This window comes from Vigna unguiculata, chromosome 7 (genome assembly GCF_037176805.1).
Source record: "Vigna unguiculata cultivar grain cowpea cultivar isolate G323 ecotype 2 chromosome 7, ASM3717680v1, whole genome shotgun sequence".
NCBI lineage: Eukaryota > Viridiplantae > Streptophyta > Magnoliopsida > Fabales > Fabaceae > Vigna > Vigna unguiculata.
The window spans coordinates 46428821-46452203 of record NC_140798.1 but is presented as its reverse complement, the minus strand read 5'-3'; the positions used below and the strand labels follow the sequence as shown (position 1 = coordinate 46452203).

The 23383-nt window shown below is 29.9% G+C and overlaps 3 protein-coding genes across 5 annotated transcripts; 1 reads left to right on the top strand and 2 right to left on the bottom strand.

Moving 5' to 3' along the window:
• Positions 1–488: 488 nt before the first annotated feature.
• VAMP727 (vesicle-associated membrane protein 727) lies at positions 489–4385 on the bottom strand. 3 transcript variants are annotated; one of them, XM_028081441.2, is made up of 6 exons: positions 4182–4385; positions 3517–3760; positions 3230–3428; positions 3031–3151; positions 941–1003; positions 489–794 (listed from the first exon to the last, which is right to left on the bottom strand). In XM_028081441.2, exons 2-6 carry the CDS (start codon positions 3704–3706, stop codon positions 651–653), a joined length of 717 nt encoding a protein of 238 aa, XP_027937242.1. In that variant the 5' UTR covers positions 3707–3760; positions 4182–4385; the 3' UTR covers positions 489–650. The 3 variants fall into 3 exon arrangements, with proteins under 3 accessions (XP_027937242.1, XP_085532426.1, XP_085532425.1); XM_085676300.1 differs by adding an exon at positions 3853–3983 and having other exon boundaries at positions 3031–3428; positions 4182–4339; XM_085676299.1 differs by having other exon boundaries at positions 3031–3428.
• A 1414-nt stretch (positions 4386–5799) lies between these two features.
• LOC114190784 (omega-6 fatty acid desaturase, endoplasmic reticulum isozyme 1) lies at positions 5800–7393 on the bottom strand. Its single transcript, XM_028079816.2, has one exon. The coding sequence runs from the start codon at positions 7222–7224 to the stop codon at positions 6088–6090; it is 1137 nt and encodes a 378-aa protein (XP_027935617.1). The 5' UTR covers positions 7225–7393; the 3' UTR covers positions 5800–6087.
• Positions 7394–18662: 11269 nt separating this feature from the next.
• On the top strand, positions 18663–20676 carry LOC114190146 (F1F0-ATPase inhibitor protein). The gene is made up of 3 exons (XM_028078929.2): positions 18663–18938; positions 19012–19116; positions 20407–20676. The coding sequence occupies exons 1-3, from the start codon at positions 18795–18797 to the stop codon at positions 20422–20424; spliced, it is 267 nt and encodes an 88-aa protein (XP_027934730.2). The 5' UTR covers positions 18663–18794; the 3' UTR covers positions 20425–20676.
• The last annotated feature ends 2707 nt before the right edge of the window (positions 20677–23383 follow it).

The following is a 23383-nucleotide window of genomic DNA, read 5'->3' as shown; positions in this document are numbered from 1 at the left end:
TTCTTTTATTGAACATTTACTAAATTTATTTTATATTTAGGACACTTTAGTATAGTATGTTTATCAATTACGTTAAGAATTGTCTTAATATAAAATTACGTTTTTAAAGTTTTTAAATTGTTTTACTTAAGAGTTTTAATGTTAAATTTTATTAAATAATTTCAGTTGATACTTAGAGTAGTTTTAATATTAAAATTTATACTTAATAGTTTATTTTAATATTGATGAAAATTTAAATATTATATACGAAACTTATCGACTAAAATTTAATTTTGGAATTTTCAGCTACTGGTAACGGGACAGGTCTCAGGTGAATGCTAATGGAAGTTGTATCTTGTTAAAGTCAAATTGTGGTTGAGTTTTCGGCTACTGGTAACCGGACAGGTCTCAGGCTAATGCTAATAGAAGTTGTGGAAGCATGCAATTGCATAACCCTGCTGCTACAGTTAACAATTTTAATTGAAACAAATAAAAAAAAAAACTGGGAAGACAGGGAAAGTGGCAATAGTCTATATAATGCTAAAATCATTGTCATGATATACACAACAAATCCAGAAATGGCATCTAAAGTATAAGCTTGATTCAAGATAACTAGCAGTTCTCCACACAAGCTTAATTACAGTTTATGACTTCAACTTCTTGTGGTTCCATCAACATTTAAAACCCCCACATGCAATAACCCACAGAATTATGACTAAGGTAAGGATTCCTCCTCCCACCATCAGCTTCATTTGGAGATTCTGCAGCCACATCTTCCTTCTCAACTGCCTGCCCTGCCTCTGGAAGCTGTCAGCCTAAATTTGAATGGGAAATACAATAGCATCCGTATGATTATCTCAGAATTCAGGCTAGTTGATTCAAACAATGTTTCTTTTAGATAAACAAAGTATTTATTAAAAAAGGAGATATGCAAATGCTTAATTTGGACAATAATACATACCTGGAACTGCAAGTTTTCTGTTTTGTCCACCAGCAGCTCAATCTTCTCTCCACGATCCAAAACCTTCAAAACGGAAAAAAACAAATGTTTTAGAAGTGCTTAACATTGAGAGAAAAGTGGCTTTTGGAAAAAAGTTGAAATGTTTAAGCAGTCTCTTATTTCAGTTTCGATTTACCAGTTCAATGACAGTTTTAATGTGATGAAAATCTCTTCCTAAATCCTACATGGGTCAAATTCTACAGTAGCATACCTTTTTAAATATCAATCCACCAAACCTACCGAGGGGCGTCAATATCCCTTTTGTTGGTCTAACTGTTACAACACTGAACTTATGCTTTTACGCATATACATTTATGAGTAACCAAAAGGATACTATTGAATTACAGCCTTTGAAGAACCTACTAATATGCTATGAAGTCAAACCAAGCAATCTCATCAAGCTACCATGGCATAAAATGGACATTTCCAGTAAATATTTAATCCAGAACCTCTCTTGTTAAAATAACAATAGAAGGTTCAGACAGAGAAATAAAGGTGCAGTTCTAAATACAGCTAAAGGACCTTATAACCCACAGTGGCAGGTATCTACTCAGAGAAATGTCTCTCTCCAACTAATATAATGGTCCTGTGTGATAGGAAAGGATCTTTTAGTATGCCTAAACTTGAAATTCAAATATATGAAAACATTTCTTGTATGAGCCATGTCATTTTACCAGCCATATGAGCACAATCTCTTATGCATGCACTGGAAACTAATATTTTTTATTCTCAAGCCTAAAAACCTTCCAAAAGTCTTGGCTCAATAAACAGAAGCTGCCAGTCTTTTATACATGCACGAGAAAAAGCTTCAGCAGCCAGTCTTCACATACTCACAATCCTAAAGCCAAAATACAAAAGTATACATCTTTTCAAACACCAATGCCATTTTTACTCTCTTTTAAGGCTATTGATGAGTGATTAAGAAACGTTACTAATATCCTTTTTCATATGTATATTGAAAATATTAGTAATTCCCTAACATGCCTTTCATTTACTACTCTATTAACAAGGCAAATAAATGGCTAATATTTGTATGATAGAAGACAGACAAAAAAAGAGCTCATAAAGTTAAAAGTATTTTATTTTAACTTGTAGAGAACATCACCCACCGAGTAATTCTTCAATAGCACAAACCTAACATTTGATATTTTAAACACAACCAAACAAAATATTACACATAAAAGAAGACAATAAGAAAAGTTAATTAATGATAACAATAAGAAAGCAGCACAGTCCTTGTGCAGTGACACATTCTCTACCCTTCTCTGTTTTTAAATCGTCCTTTTCCCTTCTTGAGCAATACAAAAACTCCATCGGTGGTCCACAAAGAAAAATGGAAAAAGAAAGTCCAGTGTAGTGAACTATGAGAGCAACTGATATTTAAGTTCAATTCAAGTTCTCATGAATCTCATATTGTGGTTAACTTTATTAAGAAAAATTGGACATCGAATGCCATGGTCCATAGAATATGATTTCACTTTTCAGAAATGGGAAGGCAAACGAAAAAGCTGAGAAAGGGCTGGGGATAATAATCCCACTACCCAGCCTTTCTTATTTTTCTACATTTTGTTGTGTTTTAACTTTTATTGTTTGTGTTCAAAGACACATAGGAATAACCGCATACGCTAAGATAGTCATGTATTTCTCGAGCAATGGTAAACTCTCTCTATTAACATTTTGTGCATTTTATGTAAGGTGTTTATCCGCCCCTAAATTCATGTTAATATATGTAGGCTGTATCATATCTTATATTAGAAAGAATTTTCAGTATGTCCATATCTATCATGTCGTAGCAATACAAATACATATTAAGCATACGGGCTTCACATTTTTATGAGTCTCACTAGGAAACCACATGAAAATTTCACTAGTTTGAAACAGCATGCAATATTAATGTTATCATCCCTTATTTACAACTCCTTCCACCCTTCCCCAAAATTAAGGAAGATCACATAAACGCTAACATCATATCCAAAAATAACTAGTTAGCATTTGTGCAAGGATTCAGAGCGGAGTAACATTCCACTTTAGGCTTAGTTACATATACGTACCTTCTCAATATTGTCCATCATTATTCCCTTAACCTCAGTTATTTGAGCCTTCAACTTTGATAGTTTACTTATTTCCTCTGGATGATTCAAGCAATACTGCATATGCTCCTTGAGTGCTGGTCTGCACAACCAGATAAAAAATTTAAAACCACTACAAACAGAAGTAAACAAAAATTGAAAAGGATCAGTAACAACGAACCCAAATTCTCTATCAAGATTATACGCAATGCTAAATCTGTCCTCAAACAAATCGTCGTCATCGTCATCATCAGCAAGTGGATGGGTACTATCATTCTTAATGCTTGCTCCATAGCGCTTCATAAAGTCATCCTTCACCCGATCAAGAAATACAAAAGGAACACTCCTTCCAACTGACTCATCAGCAACAACAAGGAAAACTGCAAAGCGGAGAACAAAATTCTGACATTGGCATATGTATTAACAGTTAAATCAGTAGAGCAGGCAATAATACATAAAAACAAATACCAAATCCATTGTCTATGAGGAAGTTAAAGGTGTGCCCATCACAGGAATACGTGTATTTGCTGCTATTTGAAGGTAGCTTCTGCAGGCACTGAACAGCAATGGTACTGAAATTCCCCGTATACTGTGTGTGTTCCGCTAAAACAACAGTTCCTTTGGCAACAAAGCTATATATTAAACCCCTCTGATTCATCTCCAATCTCCAACAAGTTCCTCCGCGAGAAGGTACAAACAATTACACCAACACCTGAATCCAACAACAACCAATCCAAAATGTAAATAACGAAAAACCAATCACAAAAAACACACATACTGTAATCGCAATAAGCAAGTACTGACCTAACAGACCCTAAATGCTAAATCCAATCGAAGTCGGAACCTAAACCTAATTTGATTCAAAAGGTTCAATGATCGCAAGAGAAATCTCGATTCACGATAAGGGAACGGGGTTGCATCAGTGCATGCACACTCTGAATTTGTCAAAAATCTAAAGTCAAACTCCAACTCAACAATTCGTTTCAGATCCTGAATTTTATGAGACGGACATGAAAATGGGGAAAAGACGGGTTTCGAACCATGTGATCTAATAGAGAGATTTACGAATCTGAGTGCGAATTGTTTGTTAGATGAAAATTGAGAGACAGAAAGAGAAAACCTAAGATAACAACCTGAGTGAAGTAGCGAAGGAGATGATCCAACAAAGACCCAACACAAACACAATCACAACGCTAGCCTTTATCAGTTTGGAGAAGAAACTTGGTCTTTCAGCTGCTTCTGCCTAACACAAATTCTTCAATTTTCTTGTTGTTTTTATCTTTTCCTTTGCGTGTGTATTAAGATAAGAAGGAATGACACCCACACTGATTTTCTAATCAGACAATAACAAGTTTCAATTTCATTATGAAAATAATTAAACTGTAAATACACTAAATTAAACACACACAAAAATCACATGTTTAAATTTTTTTTATACATTTTTTAAAAAATCAGGTGTTAAATTGTTAATTAAATTTTAGACAAAAGTTTCTAAAGTTAACACTTAGGGTTAAGTATTTTTAGATTCCTGAAGTTATAAATTAGAATTCATTTCTTTCAAACTTGAATATTTCTTTTTTAAAACTTTCAAAACTTTAATATAATCGTTTTAATTTAATGACGGTTAATTTTTTTTCTAGACTTTAGACTTGTGAAATAGTATTTCACAATTACATTTGAATCGGAAAAGTTTTAATACGGAACATAAAAATTATAACTAACATTTACCTCATTTCATATTCTACCTCTTAATACAATATGTTTCTTTTTATCGTGAGATCTTCTAAGAATAAAAAGCATGGAAATAAAATATGTATTATAAGACTTTAAGTACAAATTTATATTATTGTTCAATAACACTCTCACTTAAAAATCATCATTTTTGTTTATGAAATTTTATATGTTAGTTATATTGTGCTTGAAACCTTTTATTTATTTTTAAATAGTTTACAATTAAAAAGATGTGTTACTTTATTTATAACATTAGCATTTTAGGAGCAGACTAATAATAAATGATAAAACTTATAGACTTAATTAAGTGAAGCAATTTAAATTTTTCTTAATTTTAGATACTAACGCAACATAACATTATATCTGTAGAGAAAAAAAAAATTGTGTTTTAAAAATTGTTACATGCTGTTTTATTAAGTGTGATAATATTTGAAGAATTTCATTCATATATATTAATATACAAGTTGATTTTCCGAATAGACAAGTAATATCTTTGAATAAGATATAGATAAAAAAATATAATTTTGATTGGGAGATTAAACCGGCTTTTTTACAAAATTAGTATAATTTTGTATAAAATTTACTTATTGCACATTTTGAAAAGTACGACTTTTAATTTTAAAAGAAAACTTATTATTATTATTATTATTATTATGTACAATTTCATATTTTTAATAAACTAAATCGGTTTTAGAATTTACAATTTTAATCATTTTTATTCGTTTACGTACTTTTTTTAAATATATATCCGTATCAGTAATTTTTATACAAAATCACTTATAAAACCGATACTAATAATTGACTTCTATAATATTTGCCTCAAAACTCATATCCACCATTTTTTTTTTACTTAGATAAAAGCTTTATATTGAAAATACACACAAAAAAACTAGAGTTTTTTAAATATTTTCTTCTCGTAGTAGCTCTTTTGAATTTTCATGTGAAAAATTTGAGGTTATTAATTGATTCATGCTTTCATTATTTTCCTTAACCAGGAATAATCAAATATCTGACAAATAATTATTAAAACGATGAATATTTATTGTTTCACAAAGCTTCAAGCATAGGTAAACACCTAAACACAAACATTACCAACAACATTGCTATGAGTATTTGTGGAGGAAAGTTAAAGGCATACATCACACATCCCTTTCCACATATAATTAAGAACACAATTACTTTTCAATTATGACCATAACGGAAACAAACTGTTCACAAAACACAACTCATTAAGGGACAAATCCACTTATTTATAACTTTCTAATTCATTGATACATCACAAAAACAAATGTCCCATTGTTTGCTTCATCAAAACTTGTTCCTGTACCAATACACACCCTTCTGTGAAGTTCCTTCATCTGGCTCCACATAAAGGCACTCTTTTGCCTCTCTCCACAGTGCCTTGTAAAATGGGGTGTCATCAAATTGATAGTACTCACCCAATATAGGCTTGATTGCATTGGTTGCTTCCATTGCACGGTAATGAGGCATTGTAGAGAAGAGATGGTGAGTGACATGCGTATCAGTTATATGATGAAATACCTTGTTCAGAATCCCATAATCTCTGTCCATAGTTGCCAAAGCACCCTTCAACCACTCCCATTCTGATGAATCATAGTGTGGCAAAGCAGAGTGTGTGTGCTGCAAATACGTGATGGTCACAAGAAAGCCATTTACGATGAGCCATGGCACCCCATAAACACAAACCAACCAAACCAGTCCTCTCACAGTTGCAACGCGGTAGAGAAAGAATGCGACACAAAACAAAGAAACATCAGAAACATAGATCAGAAGCCTTTCACGGTCTGAATATATGGGAGCATAAGGGTGGTAGTGGCTTGCAAAACGATCATAGGGTCTACCAGAAACATTGAAGGCTAGATACAGAGGCCATCCCAGTGTGAGCGTGATGAGAAGAGAAACAGCCCTTCCTGTTGGATTGTTGAAGCACTTGTGGTACCATGCAACATTGGATTTGGATTTTGGGACAAACACTTCGTCACGGTCAAGGGAACCTGTGTTGGAGTGGTGGCGGCGATGGCTTATTTTCCATGAAAAGTAAGGGACCAGAAGTGCTGAGTGAAGTGTGAAACCAACTAGATCATCGACCCATTGGTTCTTGCTGAAGGCATGGTGACCACACTCATGAGCAATCACCCACACCCCAGTGAGAACGCAACCTTGGAGAACCCAGTAGATTGGCCAAGCAATGAGGGAAAGAGGGTGAGGAAGAAGGTGGAAGAAGGTGGTGGCAGTGTAGAGAATGAAGGCCAGTGAAAGATCAGAAACAACATAGTAGAATGAAGAGAGGAGGGAACGCTCAAAGCAATGTGGGGGAATGGCTTTCTTGAGTTGGCCAATAGTGAACGGAGGCTTTGTGTTTGGAACCCTTAAGAGAGGGTTTTGCTGAACTTCAAATTTGGTGACACAGCCCCAATCTGCCATTGTTTTCTTTGCTAGAATCTGTGTGAAGTATAAGAGAGTTTGGTTCAGATTTTGCTAAATGTAATATAGATCCAACACAACCTCACAGAATATTCCTCAGTTAAGGTAATGAGTTATTGTATTATGGAAACAGACAGGGACACAGTGCAGAAAGGTAATCGGCACAGAAGCACATTCGATGGATCATTAATTAATTTCACTCAATAGGTGTAAGGCCATGATTTTGTATACGTGTGAGGCTACATGCAGAAAACTGGTATATGTCACTGTGAGGTTGACATGAACCAAACACAGCGACAAAAACGACACGAAGCACAGAGGGTTTGTAGTGTAATGGTCGATTTACAAACCCGCCCTTTAAAACCAGTGTGCTCTCTTGCATGCATGCTCTTCAATCATGTTCACCACACATCACATAAAAGTATTTCTTCTTCATTTATAGAAACTATAAGATGAGTGAACAAGTTACATTAATTGATAGTTCAAAGTTCAGTTCCTTTGGGCCTTGTATTGTGTTACTAATTTCAAAGCAACTAAAAAGAAGAATAGACAACGCAAAAAGTATACGGTATAATGTACGACATACTCTTGAAGTATTAAGAGAGATCGGAAAGTTTTATTGTGAGATGTGAAGTAACATATACTCAACCATGGAAGACTAAAATATAACAAGAGAAATGGATGAAAGAAGTTAACCATGCAACCCTTTGAAAATATTGTAGAATACATATACGATATGATAAGATAACAAATGTAAAATCAGTACTTAATTTTTGTTCTCCTTAATATTTTAGATTTTTAACCATTCCCACAGGCCAAATAAATTACTGCTGATAAAGTGGGGAAGAAAAGAATATGTTTTGAAACTGATATACATAAATCACGTTCCCAGAAAAGGGAGTTAAGTGACAGGGGAATCTTCAGAAATAGTGCATAATAATTGAAAAGAAAAGAGAAAAATAATGAACTGCTTTTCTACAGCGGGATTCCAGAATCCGTGTGCCAGCATTTGTATTTGATCATTGATCATGAACATCTAATTCTTGAATTTGGTGAGTCAAATATTAATGCTTCCTCACTAATAGGGTAGGTCACGTTGGCCCGGCATGGTCCGCCACCAAACAGTCACCAAAACATAGTTTAAAAATTGTAACTCGGCCCAAGAGTGGCAGACTGGCCCAGCTGATATATTTAAATATATATATATATATATATATAAGTTTATATTCCCTTAAATATATTTAAAAATAGAAACATGATATCAAAAAGGCTAATAAAAAAATCAATAACTTCTTTTATTGGTAATATTTAATAATGTAAAATAAAAATACCATCTAACTTTGTAATATGAGATAAAATCACTCTAAATTGAAGTAAGGCGTGTGATCTGGTTAAAAAGAAATGTTTTTATGAAATAAGATAAGATATCAGTATCACCTGTTAATATATTGAATGCCATGTAATCTTTAAAATAAATCACAATAAAAGTCTTTTTTGAATGTAATAATATATCATTAAGTAACTTACAACACATACTATATTATAAATAAGAATTCATACTAATAAAGTATGATGGATATGAATATCACTTCTAACTATATTAAGTCTAATGTAATTTAGAATAAAATATTATGAGAATAAAATCTTTTATAAGATAAAATATTTTTATTAATGTCTCTTACAATTTATTAGAAAAAAAAAGAATAATTATATCTATATATATATATACATATAAATTTTCCATTTTATAAAAAATATTCCTATAATTACTTTTACAAAATCTAAATTACTTTCGAGAGATAGGTTTAAATATTTTTTTTCACAATAGTTTATGTGTTTATTTAAAGTGAACTGACTTGGTTTCAAAATAAGTAATAAAAATAATAAAAAAAAGTATGTCTTTCTTATTAACAATATTTAATGATGTAAAATAAAAATACAAAATAACTCAACCATTACAAATTAAAATCACTTTGAACTGGAGAAATGTGTCTAAAATAGCTGTGATTAATATTGTTGTAACAAATAAGACAGACTAAAATCATTCACTTATTTTTTTAAATTTGATAACCATCATCAAAGATGAATAAATATAGTAGAAGAGGGGGAATAAAATTCTTTCAATTGAAAAAAGAAATTATAGAACTTTTTAAGTTTTGTTTCTTGACGTAGCTTATATTTATGCATTCCTTCTGTTAATAAATAAATTTAACCACTTTTAAAAAAATAAACCAGATTCATATAAAATTAAAATTAATTTATTTATTAGCCAATTCATAAAATAATTTTGTATGATTTATTTACGCTTTTATTTCTTTTATAAAAAAATTATTACAATTATAATTATAATTATAATGTATTCTAATATTTAATATAATCTCTATCATATTTAATGTTTAAAGTAACATTATCTTTTAATAACTTTATATATATATATATATATATATATATATATATATATATATAAGTTAACATTCTCTTAAATATATTATATTTAAAAATATGAACATGGTATAAAAAAAACTAATGAAAAATAATCAATAAACTATTTTCTTGGTAATATTCAATAATACAAAATAAAAAGTGTTATCATGTGTAAAAAGATCTTTGTCATGAAATAAGATAAAACTTCAATGTTAATCATAAGTATATTAAATATCATGTAATAATAAAAATCCTTTTTAATGTGATGAGATGTTAATAAATAATTTACAGTACATACTATACTATAAATAAAAACTATATATAAGAATTATAGTATTAAAGTATGATGAAACATGAACATGACACCTGACCATATCAAGTGTCATATAATTTAGAAAAGAAAATATGAATATAAAATGTTTGATACGAATAAATATCTTTACTAATACCTTTTACAACTTATTTAAAAAATAGTAATATATATATATATATATATATATATATATAAATTACCCATTTTATAAAAAATATTCCTATAATTACTATTAAAAAACTAAATTATTATCGAGATATTTTATCATGAAGGTTTAATTATTATTTATTCACAATAGTTTGCGTGTTTACTTAAAGTGAAAGGACTTGGTTTCAAAATAAGTAATAAAAATAAACAAAAAAAGAGTAGTATTTCTTATTAACAGGAATTTGATAATGTAAAAGAAAATTACAAATTAAACTATTTTAAAAAAACTAAATTAGTTTCTTCTAAATTTAAATTAATTTACTTGTTAGCTACTTCATAAAACTCTTCTCTGTTTAACTTGTTTACGTTTTCATTTTTCTATAAAAAGATATAATTATAATTATATTGTAATTATAATATATTATTATAATATTTATACAAATGAAACACACATACTAATTTCTTTTAAATATAATCTCTATAATGTTTAAGGTGACAATCAATAATTATATATATATATATATATATATATATATATATATATATATATATATATATATATATATATATATATAATTTTACGTTTCAATCTCTTCAACAAATTTAAATTATGAATATGGTATGAAAAGAAGGCTAATAAAATATAATTAACAATTTTTTTTGTTAAAATTTAATAATGCGAAATAAATATTACATCTGAAATAATAATAGAAGGTAAAATCACTCTAAATTGAAGTAAGGTATGATGAGGTGACAAAGATTTTTTTTTTATCAAATAAGACAAGATCACAGTGTCACCTGTCAATTTATTGAATATCATGCAATCTTTAAATTAAATCATAATAAAAGTCATTTCTGAGTGTGACAAGATGTCAAAAATAACTTACAGTGCATACTATATTATAAATAAGAATCCATACTAATAAAGTATGATAAAATATAAATATGACATTTGACTATATTAAGTGTCATGTAATTTAAAAAATAATATTATGAGAATAAAATCTTTTACAAGATAAAATATCTTTACTTACACCTCTTTTAATTTATTTGAAAAACAATATATATATATATATATATATATATATATATATATATATATATATTATCTTTTATAAACTTTTTATAAAAAATGTTTCTATTATTACTTTTAGAGAAAGGAAATTACTGTAAGGCCCTTTTATAATTTTTGTCCTAAAGATTAGTGGACTGTCCTTGTAAGTGGGCCTAAGGCCGGCCCAACGTATAAAGTCCTTAGGTCTGCCCTAATTCCACACTCACTTTCACTCTTGCAGAAACTCAGCAGCCGTCACCTTCCCCTTCCGCACTAGAGCTCTGTTAGGGTTCCTCCCCAAGTCTCTCGAGCTAGCTCCGGATTAGTTTCTACTCCACGTAAGTACCCCTCTAGATCATCGGAGTTCCCTTTTTGCTTTCCCTTGTATTTTCGCAGTTAGGGTTTAATACTAATCTGCCATTGTTCCGTGCACTTTCTGTTTTCAGCTCCTTAGTGAGTTCTAGAGCTGCTGTGCTCCTTGGTTACGCGTCGAACGTCCTGTACGAACCTATTTTCAGGTACGGGAAGTTAGGGTTTTTAATTTCGAGTCATTCTTCTGAACCATGTATGAGTTGGTTGTTGATTTTATGGTGTGATATTTCGTTTTGATGCGTGAGAGTATATTGCATGAACTGTTTGGGTGAAGAACTTGGCTGCTGCAGGTGAAACAGTGGCGAGACTTGTTAATCTCGCTCAGGCGGGTCAGTCTCGCCTAAGCGAGACAGATAGGGGCTCGCCTAGACCAGATTTCGCGAGTGGTCGCCTAGGCGACCCGCTCCTTGTTTTTGAGCGAGCGAGCATCTCGCCCAGGCGAGAAGGAACTCGCCTAAGCGAGATCCCGCGTTGGCTCCTGGTTCCTCCTTCGAGCCCTCGCCTAGGCGAAGGGGTTCCGCCTGAGCGAGACCCTTCAGTCTGAGCGAGGGATTGGGCGAGACAGTGTGGCGTTTGGTTGCGTATTTAATCTCTTATGCTTGGAATTGTTTGGGTATGACTGCCATGATGAGATGTATGTACTGATGTATGAATGTATGCCTAATGACCTGCTGTATATGCGTGATATGATTCATAAATGATGAATGATGGGTGTTGTGGGAACTTGGCATGTGAAATGAATGAGTGGTTTGAAACTAAAGGAACATGGTATTGATATGAGGTGAAGCCCTAGACTCATGGGGTGGCGATGAGCAAATATGTGGATTCAAAATGTGATATGTATGAGGAATTAACCTCAGGGATGGGTATGGAAATGTAAATATGATTTAATGTTCTTTCATTGCTGATTTATGAATGTTGGTCTATGTCAGCCTGTAAATTTCCTTGGGGGTCTCTAGGTGAGACTTTCGAGGTTGCGCTTCAGTGGTCGGGACGTAATCTCATGGCCCCTGTTAGTGGGTGTCCATGGTGGTGCCCCATCTGTATAACTAGGTAAGAATTCAAGGTAAGGTTGCATCCTGACACTCTGAGGAGCCAGTTAGTCTCACCTAGAGCGGACTGACCCTTGTGGTGAGAGTAGCAAGAGGCCTGAAATCCATTAAGGGCTAACCTTGTGGTGAGGGAAATTTGATTCATCATAACACTTGTAACATGTAGCTCAGGGTCGAGCAGCTCAGGGTCGAGCAGAGGTATCCACCATAAGTGCAAGCATCCGCTGAATTCGACTAAGTTATACGTATCCGGATGAGTCGAGTCGAGTCGTAGTGTATCGAATGAAGGGTCATAACATGTTTGGTTGTTATATGGATGTGAAATGATGAAAATACATTTGACTGTATGATGCATATGTTGTTGGCTCTAGCTTACCCGTTTTGTTGCATGATTGTGTTGTATGTGGCTGTTCTTTCTTGCGATGATCATCAACTTGGTTGATGGGAGCAGATGGGCGAGGTTCTCGTGGTCAACAAGGGAATGACGATCCCGCTGCTTAGCCATCGGGGCTAGAGTTATTTTATTCATGTTATCTCTAGGGCTACGACCCCTGTATCGTTTTACGTTTTCCTACTCTACACTCTTTGTTAGTTGTGCTTTCAGCTTTCCCTTGACATCGTGGTGTGCCCGACTTTTGTAGGGGTTGAGTTAAGGACCCCAAGACTACGCTGCTATACTTTTATCGCGTGACGTTTCCTTTAATTTCGTTTAATAATTAAATGGGACGTTACAATTACTCTCATGAGATATTACATCATGCATGTTTACATTTTTTTATTCATAATAATTTGTGTGTTTATTTAAAGTAAAAGGACTTGATTTCAAAATAAGTAATAAAAATAGTAAAAAATTTATGCATTTCATATTAACAATATTTAATAATGTAAAAGAAAATTACAAATTAAACTATAACAAAGTAAAATCACTTTGAACTGAAGAAACCTGCCTGGAATAGTTGTAATTAATATTGCTGTAGTAAATTGTAATAAATAAGAGAGACTCAGATCATTCACCCCTTTCTTCACATCTGGTGGTAACCATCAAATATGAACAAATATAAAATAGGAGGGGAATAAAATACTTTCAATCAAAAAACAAAAAAGATTTATAGAGCTTTTTAAGATTTGTTCTTGATGTATCTTATATTTATATTTATGTATTCCTTCAATTAACAAATAAATTTAACAACTTTTAAATGAAGTAATTTAGTTTCTTCTAAAATTAAATTAAATTTATTTAGTAGCTAATTCATAAAACACTTTTTTGTTTAACTTGTTTACGTTTTAAAAAATTTTATAAAAAAATTATAATTATATTTATATTGAAATTATAATATATTATTATAATATTTATACAAATGAAACACATATATTAATTTCTCATAAATAGAATCTCTATCATTTATATTTATATATATATATATATATATATATATATATATATATATATATATATATATATATATATATATGTGTGTGTGTAAAAGTGTACATTCACTTAAATATATGTAAACATATGAACATGGTATGAAAAAAAGGCTAATAAAAACTAATCATCAAATTTTTTTCTTGAAAATATTTAATAATGTAAAACAAAAATACAAGCTAATTCAACGATAGGAGTAAAATGATTCTGAATTGAAATAATGTGTGATCAAGTACTATAGAATTTCTCTCATGAACTAAGATAAGAGTTCAGTGTCACGTGTCAATATATTGAATGTCATGTAATCTTTAAATCAAATGACAATAAAAATTCTTTCTGAGTGTGATCAGGTGGCAACAAGTAATTTATAGTACGATACTATGGATAAGAATCCATGCTGATCAAGTATGATAAGGTATGAATGTGACATTTGACTTTATTAAGTGTCATCTAATTTAGAAAAAAAATATGAGAATAAAACCTTTTATACGATAAAATGTTTTTACTAATACCTCTTATAATTTGTTAGAAAAATAGAACAATACATATAATATGAACATGGTATAAAAAAGGGTTAATATACAAAATAATCAATACAATTTTTTCTTAATAATATTTAATAAGGTAAGAAAAAAATACAAGCTAATTCAATAATAGAGGTAAAATGACTCTGGATTGAAGTAATGAGTGATCAATTGCCACAAAATTTCTCTCATAAACTAAGATAAGAGCTCAATGCAACATGTCAGTGTATCGAGTGTCATATAATCTTTAAAGCATATCATAATAAAAATATTTTCTGAGTGTGATGAGGTGTCAACAAGTAATTTACAGTACATCCTATAGTATAAATAAGAATTAATGTTGATAATGTATGATAAGATTTAAATGTGATATTTGACTCTATTAAGTATCATGCCTTTTATAAGATAAACGGTTTATAATAGTACGTCTTACAACTTGTTAGAAAAACAAAAAGAATATATATATATATATATATATATATATATATATATATATATAATATGAACATGGTACAAAAAAGGCTAATAAAAAATAATCAAAACATTTTTCTTGATAAAAATTAATAATGAAAACAAAAGTACAAACTAATTCAATAATAGGGATAAAATGACTCTAAACTGAAGTAATGTGTGCAAATGTTATAAATTTTTCTTATAAAGTAAGATAAGAACTCAGTGCCACCTGTCACTGTATTGAATGTCATATAATCTTTAATACAAATCACAATAAAAATTCTTTCTATGTTGAGGTGTCAACAAATAATTTACAATACATACTATACTACATATATGTTATAAGATATGAATGTAACATTTCACTCTATTAAGTGTCATGTAATTTAATAAAAAAAATTAAGAGAATAAAATATTTTAAAAGATAAAATGTTTTTACTAGTACCTCTTACAATTAGTTAAAAAAACAGTATAATATATATATATATATATATATATATATATATATATATATATATATATATATATATATATATATATATATATATATATATATAACGAACATGGTATAAAAAATAATCAATCCACTTTTTTCTTGATAATATTTAATAGTGTAAAACAAAAATACAAGGTAATTCAATAATACAGGTCAAATGAATCCAGATTTAAGTATTGTGTGATTAGTGTTAAAAGAATTTTTTTGATGAACTAAGATAAGAGCCCAGTGCCACCTGTCAGAATATTGAATGTCATGTAATCTTTAAAACAAATGACAATAAAAATCCTTGCTGAGTGTTATTTGGTGTCAACAAGCAATTTACAACATACTATATTTAAAAATCGATGTTAATAAAGTATGATAAGATATGAATGTAACACTTGACTTTATTAAATGTCATGTAATTCAAAAAAATGATGAGAATAAAATCTTTTATAAGATAAAATATTTTTACTAGTATCTCTTACAATTTGTTAGAAAAATTGAACAAAATATATATATATATATATATATATATATATATATATATATATATATATAATTACCATAGTATAAAAGAAGTTAATAAAAAATAATCAATACATTTTTTTATAATATTTACTAATGTAAAAAAAATACAAGCTAATTCAATAATAAGGATAAAATAACTCTTAATTGGAGTAATGTGTTATCAAGTGCTACAAATATTTTATGATGAAGATAAGAGTTGAGTGTCACCTCTCAGTATATTGAATGTCATGTAATTTTTAAAACAAATCACAATAAAAATTCTTTTTGAATGTGATGAGGTGTCAATAAGTAATTTACAATACATACTATATTATAGACAAGAATTCATGCTGATAAAGTATGATAAAATATGAATGTGACATTTAACTCTATTAAGTGTCATGTAATTTAAGAAAAAAAAAGACTATTGAAATAAAATCTTTTATAAGATAACATATTTTTACTAGTACCTCTTATGATTAGTTAGAAAGATAGAATATATATATATATATATATATATATATATATATATATATATATAGTATAATATGAACATGGTTTAAAAAAGGTTAATAAAAAATAATCAATACATTTTTTTTCTTGATAATATTTAAAAATGTAAAACAAAAATATAAGCTAATTAAATAATAAGGGATAAAATAACTTTGAATTGAATTAATATATGATCAAGTGCTATAGAATTTTTCTCATGAAATAAGATAAGAGCTCAGTGTCACCTGTCTGTATATTGAATGTTATGTAATCTGTATAGCAAATCACAATAGAATTCCTTTCTGAATGTGATGAGGTGTCAACAACTAATTTACAGTACATACTATATTAGATAAGAATCCATGCTGATAAAGTATGATAATATGAATGTGACATTTTACTCTGGTAAGAGTTATGTAATTTAGAACAAAAAAACATTATGGGAATAAAATATTTTATAAGATAAAATGTTTTTACTAGTACATCTTGTAATTTGTTAGAAAACTAGAAGAATATATATATATATATATATATATATATATATATATATATATATATATATATATATATATATATATATATATATATATTATAATATGAACATGGCGTAAAAAAGTAAATAAAAAATAATCAATACATTTATTTCTTGATAATATTTAATAATGTAAAACAGAAATATAAGCTAATTAAATATTAAGGGGTAAAATAACTTTGAATTGAATTAATGTGTGATCAAGTGCTATAGAAATTTTCTCATGAAGTAAGATAAGAGCTCAGTTTCACATGTCTGTATATTGAGTGTTATGTAATCTGTATAGCAAATCACAATAGAATTCCTTTCTAAATGTGATGAGGTGTCAACAACTAATTTATAGTACATACTATATTAGATAAGAATCCATGCTGATAAAGTATGATAAGATATGAATGTGACATTTGACTCTAGTAACTATCATGTAATTTAGAAAAAAAAAAATTATGAAAATAAGATCTTTTATAAGATAAAATGTTTTTACTAGTACCTCTCACCATTTGTTAGAAAAAAACATAAGAATATATATATATATATATAATACATTTTTTCTGCATAATACTTAATAATGTAAAACAAAAAAACAAGCTAATTCAATAATAATGGGTAAAATGACTCTGAATTCAAGTGATGTGTGATCAAGTGCTAAAATATTTTTCTCATTAATATAAGAGCTCAATGCCACCTGCCAGTATATTGAATATCATGTAATCTTTAAAGCAAATCACAATAAAATTTCTTTCTGAGTGTGATGAGGTGTCAACAAGTTATTTAGAGTACATACTATACTATAGATAAGGATCCATACTGATAAAGTATAATAAGATATGAATGTGAGATCTGATTCTATTAGTGTCATGTAATTTAGAAAAAAAAATATAATTTATAATTTAAAATTTTATTATTAGTACCTCTTACAATTTGTTAGAAAAACAAATACACACACACATATATATATATATATATATATTTATTTATTTATTTATTTATACACTTCTTTTTCTTTTATATTTTTTTTATAAAAAATATTATTATTTTTATTTTTACAAAAAGTAAATTACCTAATGAGATATTATATCATGAAGTTTTAAATTTGTTTTCTTACAATAATGTGTGTGTGTGTTTTTTTTTAAAGTAGAAGGGCTTTGTTTCAAAATAAGTAATAAAAATAATAAAAAAAGTATGTATTTATCATCAACAATATTTAATGGTGTAAAAAAAATTTACAAATTAACTCAACCATTACAATTTTTTGTTTACATTCCCTTAAATATATTTATATTATTTAACACGAACTGGGTGGTGTTTACTAAAATTAGACCCATTGGTCTTTAAAGGCTCTAGTTAACCATTATATCGTTGTAGTTACTTATTAAATTAGTAAGAAAGAATATCTATACATATTTAAAGTATTGGTAGCAAATATAATTTTCTTAAATTTGTAACGAAGTTCGAGTAATTTGGATGAGATAAAAAATATATTTTGACAAGGCAAAATAATATCATTCATAAGATTAAAAAATAAAAATTACGAAAATCATATAAAACAGCTTATACAAGCATTTATTAACTTTAATGTTTTATTTTTCATGCATAAGATTTTACATTCTCAAAAGACGTTTTGAAGAAGTAAAAAATAAATAAAATTAACGGGTTGGTTAATTCGGGTCGGGTAGAGATCGACACGGTGATTCTATAAAAGGAAGGAAAGAAAATTCTAGGGTGTTTGACTTTCTTGTTTCTTTTTTGTAGTGATAAAAGCACCGCCACCACCGTGTAATATCGTTGATTTAATGGCTATGAGATCGTGGGTGAGTCGAGGATCCGTAACTCGTGCGATGGACTCAACGAATCGCGGTGCTTTCAGTCGCTTCTTCAGCGACAAAGGTCGCGTTCTGAGCGAGGAAGAACAGGCCAAAGAGAATGTCTACATCCAGGTACTCTCACTTTTCGCCCTTTTCGGAATCAATCTTTGTAATGCTATGTTACACGTTTTTCTTCTGTGTGCAGAAATGGGAGAGGGAAAGATTGGAGAAACAGAAGCTTCAGGGTAATAAGGTTAGGGCTGAGAATGACAAAAACGCTGCTGAGAAGAACGAAGGCACTGCTGATAAGGTACACGTTTTTCTTTTTCGCTCTACTCATACTTTTATTTTTATTGTCAAATTTGATTTATTCTGTGTATGTCAAGAAACCACGTTTTTGAACCACTGCTGTGTCAATTACATTATTTTTCTTTTTTGGAATTTGTTACTTTTCTTATTTCATGCTGTAGAGATCACGATGAAGTTCAACTTCCAGAACTATGAAATTTTACATGATTGATGGGTTTACTCATTTGACATTTTGTTTGATTTGTGCAGTTCTTTTCTAACAATCTGTTGTGGTCGTCATTTGAGCGGTTCATTTATTAAAACTAATATAGGGGTTTTACAGAACACTGAACTTACTCGTTGTGAATCATATTCTAAATTTTTACCGTTTCTTTTTTGGGTTACGAATTTCGTTGTTATCAGTTTTGTGGGAACGGGTGACTGGTAGGTCTGTCTACCTCTTTTCTGCAATATTTAGCAGTTGAGATCATTTGAAAATTCTCTTTACTAGTCGTCATTTTGTTGAATTTGTTCAGCCCCGTTCTTTCTGTCTCTCTTTTTCTTTTTCTTTTTTTCCTGTGATTAAACAAACTACTAATTTGGTCTCCAAATTATCATATCACCGTCTAAGATTTTCCCAAAACAATAGAATTATGTAAGTATTTTCGGAAGTGCTGTGAATATCAATCACTTTTATCCCTTAGTTGATGTATTTCAATGAAGTTTTTGGATCAATTTCATGTGTTTTTAAATATTTTGTGGACTATTTTGTACGATTTGTAATATTTTTTAGACTACTCAAGTTGTTCTTTTCACTTTGAAGACTACATTGGAGAGAATAATAGTTTAAGGATGAAATTGTGGTTTATTATCCAATGCAATGTTTAAAGGGAAATTATACAGCCTTGAAAAACCGCATTGAAGTTCTTCTAAAATGTTGACTGCTGATACTGTTTGTTCTTGAATAATTTGTTTGCTTTTGCTCAGTTTTTGGTCAAATTCATTTTGGTGTAAACCAAGAGGGCCATTTCCTACATGCATGGACAGCGGTAGAGTTTAGGGGGATGGTCACCTTTTACCATGATTTGCACTTTATCAAAGCCAGCTAGGGGTGATTGGAATGTTCCATCAAGTCATGCCTGGTCCTTGTATAAAATGATCTTTATAATCTATCTTTGAAATGGGAAGAACTTGATTTGTTTTCATTGCATCTGTTTTTTTTCATCTTCGTCGCTTTGGAATTTTATTGTGGATCTTATGTTCTTGCCTCTCCAATTTTTCCACAATTTAACACTTATTTTTTCTTCTGTAGAAACCTCAAAAGGAGTGATTTACGCTTCGCACAAGCCGTCAACGTCACTTTGTGGGGAAATAAGCATGGCGAATAAAACACAATGACCCTGAGTACTGAACTTTGGTCTTTGTATAGAGTGTGTTTCTTGTTGATCTGTAGTTTCTTTAGTGATGGATGAAAACATGTCGTTGCATCCACAGAACTTGGTATGTTTGTTATGATATGATCCTTTCCATTTAATTTTCACTTCTGTTTAAGGAAAAAAAATGGTAAAGTTAATGAGTTTCACCGTTGATGCATTCAGTTTAGGAATGATTAGGTAATAGATCAAAGCTTATACCTTTTTTTCAAGTAACTAACCATTTATCAATTTGAACGCATATAACTGTTTAACATGGCTGTTATATTTGGATTAAGTATGAGATGGCTGGATTATGAACGGACAATGACTATCTACACCGCTCTAGTGTAAAGTCAGGTATAAAAAAGTGAAATTTGTTGTTTGGATTTTGAGGCCTGCTTATTCTTGATTAATGACTTAGTTTGTCGCTGTGAAATACAAAAATCAAGTTGTATGTATCCAAGAGGAGAAATGCTTTGCCCCTTTTTACAAAATGCTTTACTATTCTTTTTATTAATTCTAATTAATTGAAGAAATAATTTGAAAATAAGATAGCAACTGCAAAAGTAAGTAATAACTCCACCGGTAAGATTCAATTTAACATTTTGTTTATTTGGGTATACGATGTCATAGTTTTATAATTCAAATTACGTTTATCAATTGTAGTGTAGATATTGATCCTAAAAAGAAAACTGTGGATGCCGCTAGTACGTGAACAAAACAATGCAGCTGGTACGTAAACAAAAAGGTCTACTAAATTCATCAACTTGATCAAGTTGTTTTAAAAGATCAAAAGGACCTTTTATTAAGAAAATTCCTTATTGGTGGAAGTGGAGTAATGTGTGCATGAGGTATCCTAAGGGACTGATATACTTGAACTTGTTCCTACAAGGTTCAATTAGGCATTAGTAATTCGATTACATATTGTTCAAATATTTGACATGAAAAAACTCAAAACTTTGTGCCTTCTCTATCTATCCAAGGATTGAAGGGCAGAGTTTTTTTTTGGTGTCTCAGTCAAGAATTAGGGTCTCAAAATAAATAGCGAATATGTATGCTTTCATGTCATGCCTACCATTATGGATTTGGTTGTTAAACTTACTATGGTGATGATATTGTAGGGAAGTGTCTTGCAGAAAAATAGTTTGGTGTCAAGATGATAAAAAACTTAACACCTCTCATTGCAACTCATTGCAAAACTAATAAGAATGAGAATGAAAGAGGCCATTTTATTTAAAAGTCAAATTATAAAATCTCTTATCTACCACTTCACATAAACTATGGAATTTGTGAGTAGTTTATAGAAATAGAATGATCTTACTATTTTATGTTTTATTAAATCAATTTAGTATGTCCTAATATCTATAATTTGATTTTTATTCTTAATAAATTGGATGAAGAAGTGTTTTTATTTTTGTGGACAGATATCAAAAGAGTTGGAACTCGTTTATGGTTTACTTTAAATAAATTTCTTTAGGGGTATATGTGTCAAAATTAAGTTGCATGAGCTTTTTTCGGCAATGAGAGGATCAAATAGAAAAATGAATGTGAGAGTTTTGTATAATCTTTGAACTGTAAGGTTTATGTAAAAAGGTATATAGTTTGTAAGAATGTTTTTTTTATTTAATTTTTTACAAAAGCACTCGATAAAAGCTTTTTCAAATTGGGCCAAAACTGATGATTGTTGAAGGGTTGAAATCACGTGTTCTTAATGTGACAACGATACAATTACAGAAAGTGGGGACAATCACGGGATCTTTCAGATGAACGCCGAATGCAATCTATGGTTGGGGATTTAAAATCGAGTTACGTTCCCTGCATTTTTTCTTCGGATAATGGTGCTACATGAAAGGAACGGTAACCCAGAAGTTGCAATGCAGTAATTTATGAAGCAATTTTCCGTAATAGTCTATATTATTCGAATTACACCTTTAATTAACTTTTCTAACGTAATTTATTTTGCCTTTTACAATAAACAACAAAGTGAAAGAGATTAAATTGAATATTTTCGTCAAGACCAGAGTAAATTATTAAAACTCAAGGTATTTATTAATTTTCACGGGGTGGAAGTGGAGTTTTGGATAGCAGACATCGAGTTTAATTACTATTTTTTTTTTTTTTTATCTCTAGTTATAAGAATTTTCCTTTTTAGTTTTATGAGTTGTAGTTTTAACCATCCCATTCTAATTTTCATACTGTTGTTTGATTTTCTCTGTCAAGTGTAAGATAAAACTGTCAATGACCCACCGAACATGATGTAACTTATTTAATCGACCATCATCTGAGATATTCTTGTTAACATTTGATGACGACAACGACAACAACAAAAAATGTTGTAATTACAATTACCTAAATAAAACATCTTAAATTAAAGCCACTAAAAATAGCTTGCAAAAAGGTAGATCGAAACATGTTGTAGGAATTTACACCTGGTGGTGTGTCGTATCATCACTGTTCTCAACACAAACTATTTGGGCCTGAGGCCTGGGTGTAGCAATAAGTTCACACTCGTAACTGTACTCTGGATCCTCAAAATTTACATTCAGAATTCTTAGACATATTGGTTTATTAATTGTTATTTCGTTTGTTACCAACTTTAAGGTAGCATTGATTTGTCTTGGGCTAAGAACGGGGAAAATTACAATGATGTAGTGGGCACAGATCAGTAAACAATGTGCGTCTCTGAGACACCCGCATTATGCTTGATAAAAGTTCTGCAACGCTTTTCATTACCTTTAATAAGATTACAGACTTTTACCATAAAGTCGAAACAACCATCAAAACAGGCTTTGATCGCTGATTCAACGCTTTAATCCTAATTGCAAAGCAGTAACTGAATTGAAACACATGAAAAGAATTTGCATTACTATTCGA

Excerpts from the sequence above, each read along its gene's own strand:
- LOC114190784 (XM_028079816.2), bottom strand. The coding sequence starts at position 7,224 with ATGGCAGATTGGGGCTGTGTCACCAAATTTGAAGTTCAGCAAAACCCT.
- VAMP727 (XM_085676299.1), bottom strand. The coding sequence starts at position 3,706 with ATGAATCAGAGGGGTTTAATATATAGCTTTGTTGCCAAAGGAACTGTT. Across the intron at positions 3,429-3,516 it reads CCTCATAGACAATGGATTTG|TTTTCCTTGTTGTTGCTGAT; the intron begins GTATTTGTTTTT and ends TCCGCTTTGCAG. Across the intron at positions 1,004-3,030 it reads TGATGGACAATATTGAGAAG|GTTTTGGATCGTGGAGAGAA; the intron begins GTACGTATATGT and ends TCCGTTTTGAAG.
- LOC114190146 (XM_028078929.2), top strand. The coding sequence starts at position 18,795 with ATGGCTATGAGATCGTGGGTGAGTCGAGGATCCGTAACTCGTGCGATG. Across the intron at positions 18,939-19,011 it reads AAGAGAATGTCTACATCCAG|AAATGGGAGAGGGAAAGATT; the intron begins GTACTCTCACTT and ends TTCTGTGTGCAG.